Source organism: Galeopterus variegatus, unplaced genomic scaffold, assembly GCF_000696425.1.
Source record: "Galeopterus variegatus unplaced genomic scaffold, G_variegatus-3.0.2 Scaffold9375, whole genome shotgun sequence".
In the NCBI taxonomy this organism is placed as follows: Eukaryota; Metazoa; Chordata; class Mammalia; order Dermoptera; family Cynocephalidae; genus Galeopterus; species Galeopterus variegatus.
Genome location: NW_007735486.1, coordinates 5,611 through 10,598, shown reverse-complemented (window position 1 = coordinate 10,598; position 4,988 = coordinate 5,611). Strand labels below are relative to the sequence as shown.

General features: G+C 45.8%; 1 protein-coding gene across 1 annotated transcript in view; it reads right to left on the bottom strand.

Moving 5' to 3' along the window:
• FBXO36 (F-box protein 36) overlaps window positions 1-4,988 on the bottom strand; it is a gene marked incomplete at its 5' end in the record, with an annotated part of 48,006 nt that overhangs the window by 39,930 nt on the left and 3,088 nt on the right. Inside the window, one exon of the mRNA XM_008593592.1 lies at window positions 3,356-3,417. Coding sequence (XP_008591814.1) covers window positions 3,356-3,417 — 62 coding nt within the window. The remainder of the gene's footprint in view (window positions 1-3,355; window positions 3,418-4,988) is intronic.

Here is a 4,988-nt window from a genome sequence, read left to right as displayed (position 1 = left end):
TAACATCATGTATCTAGTAAATTTTGGGGCTGGGATTTGAACTGAAGTAGTCTGTATTAAGCAACACTCTTAATCACTGTGCTAACAGTTTGTATACTTTGTATTGTATGAATGACTTTTAAAATAATAAACATGACGGTTTTGTCTTTTAAAAATGTAAATCTGAGGGCCGGTGGCTCATTTGGGAGAGCTTGGTGCTGACAACCCCAAGTCAAGGGTTAAGATCCCCTTACCAGTCATCTTTAAAAAAAAAAAAAAGTGCAAATCTGGAAAAAGAATTCAGCCATGTTTTTGATTTCAGTTTAAGGTGTTGTGACATAAATCACTGTGGTAGGGAAAATAAGGTCCCCCTTACCCCAAAGATGTCCATATCCTAATCTTCAAAACTTGTGAACATGTGACCTCATATGGCAAAAGCGACTTTGCAGATGGGATTATGTTAACGATCTTGAGATGGGGAGATAATCCTGGATTATCCTGGTGGGCCCAATGTCGTTACATCATAGGTCCTTAGAAGGGAATGAGGGATACAAGAGGGTCAGGGTGAGAGAAGGAGATGTGACTGTGGAGGCAGTGTCAGAGTGGCATGGCTTGAGGAAGACTTGACCGGCCACTGTTGGCTTTGAAGATGGAGGAATGGCCACAAGCCAAGGAGTGCAGGCAGCCTCTGGAACCTGCAAAAGGCACAGAAACAGACTCTCCGCTAGAGCCTCCAGAAAGAACAGAGTTCTACCAACACCTTGATTTTAGCCCAGGAGACTTCTGAACTTCAGAACTGNTAACATCATGTATCTAGTAAATTTTGGGGCTGGGATTTGAACTGAAGTAGTCTGTATTAAGAAACACTCTTAATCACTGTGCTAACAGTTTGTATACTTTGTATTGTATGAATGACTTTTAAAATAATAAACATGACCGTTTTGTCTTTTAAAAATGTAAATCTGAGGGCCGGTGGCTCATTTGGGAGAGCTTGGTGCTGACAACACCAAGTCAAGGGTTAAGATCCCCTTACCAGTCATCTTTAAAAAAAAAAAAAAGTGCAAATCTGGAAAAAGAATTCAGCCATGTTTTTGATTTCACAGTTTAAGGTGTTGTGACATAAATCACTGTGGTAGGGAAAATAAGGTCCCCCTTACCCCAAAGATGTCCATATCCTAATCTTCAAAACTTGTGAACATGTGACCTCATATGGCAAAAGCGACTTTGCAGATGGGATTATGTTAACGATCTTGAGATGGGGAGATAATCCTGGATTATCCTGGTGGGCCCAATGTCGTTACATCATAGGTCCTTATAAGGGAAAGAGGGAGACAAGAGGGTCAGAGTGAGAGAAGGAGATGTGACTGTGGAGGCAGTGTCAGAGTGGCATGGCTTGAGGAAGACTTGACCGGCCACTGTTGGCTTTGAAGATGGAGGAATGGCCACAAGCCAAGGAGTGCAGGCAGCCTCTGGAACCTGCAAAAGGCACAGAAACAGACTCTCCGCTAGAGCCTCCAGAAAGAACAGAGTTCTACCAACACCTTGATTTTAGCCCAGGAGACTTCTGAACTTCAGAACTGTGAGATAATAAAATTTGATCATTTTGGGCCGGCCCGTGGCTCACTCGGTAGAGTGAGGTGCTGATAACACCAAGGCCGCGGGTTCGGATCCCATATAGGGATGGCCGGTTTGCTCACTGGCTGAGCGTGGTGCTGACAACACCAAGCCAAGGGTTGAGATCCCCTTACCGGTCATCTTTAAAAAAATAAAAAAAATAAAAAAATTAAAAAAATTTGATCATTTAAGGTACTAAGTTTGTGGCAATTTGTTATAACAGCAATAGGGAACTAATACAATCATTAATTACTAATTTAATAAATACATACAAGATTACAGGAAATTCTCTACATGGAAAGTTTGTATTTATGTTATGAGGTGAATTGTGCCCACGATATTTTGAAATATGGTATATGTTTGGTCTTCATTCCTGTTCCTATCCCTTTCCTGGCATACAACTCCTAAAATCCTTAGAATCTCCAAAGTGCTGTCTTTTTGTATGCTAATGAGTTGACGGATGGCTGGCCAACCCTAGGTAGCTTCAGGATGGGGGATGGTCACCAGAATGGCCAGGGCAGTTCCACCCCCAACCTCTGGGACAGAGGGAGGGACAAAAAGTTAAGTAGATTACCAATGCCAATGATTTAATCAATTATGCCTATGTAATCAAGCTTCTGTAAAAACCCAAGGGACCTGGGTTTGGAGAGCTTTCACATAGCCGAAAATGTGTAGGTTCCTGGCGGGTGGCATGCCGAGGGAAGGCATGGATGCTCCGTGCCCCTGTCCCCGTACCTCATGCTATGCATCTCTTTATCTGTATCCTTTGTAATATCCTTTATAATAAATGGGTACCTGTAAGTGAGTGTTTCCCTGAGTTTGGTGAGCCACTCAGCAAATCAGTCAAACCCAAGGAGAGGTTGTGGGAGCCCTGGTTTACAGCCCAATCAGAAAGCCAGGAAAAACAACCTGTAGCTGTGATTGGCATCAGAAGGGTGCGAGGGCGGGGATGGGAGTCTTTGGTACTGAGCTCTCAACCTGTGGCATCTGACGCCATCTCCAGGTAGAGGACTAGTGTGCCCGGATTACAGTAGACAAGACGGGAGAATGGCTGAAGATCACGCAAGACTTGGACTTTTACCCTACGTGAGCCAGGAAGCCATTGGAGCGTTTCAAGCAGAGAAATAACATGACCTGAGATGTTCTGAAAGGCTGGTTCTAGCTGCTGTGCTGAGAACAAGCTATTGTGGGCAAAGGGTGGGTACAGCGAGACTAGTTAGCAGGCTACTTCAATAATCTGGGACAGGGGTTGTTGTTAGTTATCTAGTACTGCATAACAAATTATCCCAAAATTTACTGGCTTAAAATAACAAACATTTATCTCACCACTTTGGAGGTTCAGGAGTCTGGGAGTGGCTTAGCTGGGTGGTGCTGGCTCAGAGTCCCTCGTGAGGTTGTAGTCATCTGCATCAGCTGAGGCCTTCAGCAAAGCTGGAGGAACTGCTTCTAAGAAAGTCATGCATGTGGCTGTTGGCTGGAACCCTCAGTTCCTCACCACATGGGCCTCTCCACAGGGCTGCCTGAATGTCCTCAAGTTGTGGCACCTGGCTTCCCCCAGGACAAGTGGTAAGAGGATGAGAGAAACAGAGACGAACAGAGGAAGAGAGAGGTGCCAAGACAGAGGTTACATTGTCTTTCATAGCCTAATCTTGGAAGTGACATGCCATCACTTCTGACAAATTCTGTTGGTCACAGAGAACTACCTAGGCACAATGTGGGAGGGGATTACACAAAAGTTTGAATACTGGGAGATGGGCCTCACCGGGAGTCATCTTGGAGGCCACCTGCCACAGTTTAGCTTCTGGTTTTTTTGATGGATTGGATCTAGCATGTGTGAGAAAAAAAGGGATAAAGGATAACTTCAGGATTTTTGGCTTGACTTTTATTTGTTGGGGGATCGGGGGGAAGAAATTAGGAGCCAGTTTTGGACATGTTGAGAGTTAATTAGATAACTCAAGTGGGCATGTCAAGGGTACAGCTAGATAAATGTCTGAGTGTGGAGTTCAGGAAAGAGGTCCAGATTAGTGATATCAATTTGGAACTTACCTATTTATGGAGGGCACTTAAAGCCAGAGACTAGATCTGGTCCCTCAGGGCATAAATATAGACAGACAAGAGGCACAAGAGCTGACCCCTGGGCCCCGCATTTCAATCTGGAGAGATGAGGAGCCAGCAAAGGAGACTGACAAGGGGCCAGCAAGGTAGGAAGAGAAGTAAAAGCGAGATGCCATCCAGAAGCCACAGGAGAAAATGTCACCCCCAGCCAAGCACTGCTGAGAGGCCAAGGTAGCAAGAGTGACCCAGTCTCATTCTCCCCCAGGACTGCCACCAGGGAGACCCAGATTTCTAGAGATTGTTGCCAGGGTGTGGGATAAAGCAGGAGGGGAACTTTGGGTGAAAAAAGCTTCTGGTGGAGCTTAGGAATATGACAAAGAGGAGCTGGAAACCAATAAATCAAGTCAAACATCATATACTTAGCAATAACAGCAAACAATGACTAAGAGCTGAGTTCTCAATTCCATTCATGTATCAGGTCATTGAACACTCACGGCGACTACACAGAGGAACCATTATTATCCCCAGTTCACGATGAGGACATGACTCACAGTGGGAATAAGCAATCGCCCACGGTCATGCAGCAGGCTAGTAGCAGCACAGAGACCCCAACCCTGGCTGACAGACCCTCGAGCCCTACTTTGTGCCACCATGAACCTTCCTCTGAAGACAGAGGCCTTTTTGAAGGATTCTCTAAGAAGGGGGAGGACAGAGACTAATAGTTTTGTTTGGAGTTTTCCTCTCTGAGACACAGGAGTCATTGAACTTGCCAGGCTGATTTAATTTGGCATCACGGTGCTGCTCATGGCAGGAGGCCACCAGGCAGTCCTGAAGGTGCAGCTCTCAAAAGTGCAATTTAGGGCCAGCCTGGTGGCGCACTGCTACAGCGCGCCACTTGGGAGCGCGGCAGTGCTCCCGCCGAGGGTTCGGATCCCACATACAGACCGGCAGCTCACTGGCTGAGCGAGGTGTGGGCGCAACACCGAGGGTTGCGATCCCGTTGCCGGTCCCGGTCCGGTATGGGCGCGACACTGAGGGTTGCGATCCGTTGCCGGTCCCGAAAAAAGACAAAAAAGGAAAAAAAAAAAAAGTGCAATTTAAAAAGTATGGATAGGTGCTGGCCAGTTAGCTCAGTTGGTTAGAGCTAACCATGGTAAAGTTTGGATCCCTATACTGGCCAGCATCCAAAATAAATAAATAAATAAATAAAAAGTATGGTGGGTACACTACTTGACTGAATCCCTTAACTCTCTGACTCTCCAGGTAGGCGGGGAGCCAACCAGAAGGCAGGCCTACTGTCAGACTTAAAATTTCCGCTTTATTGCTAATTCTTCCAGATC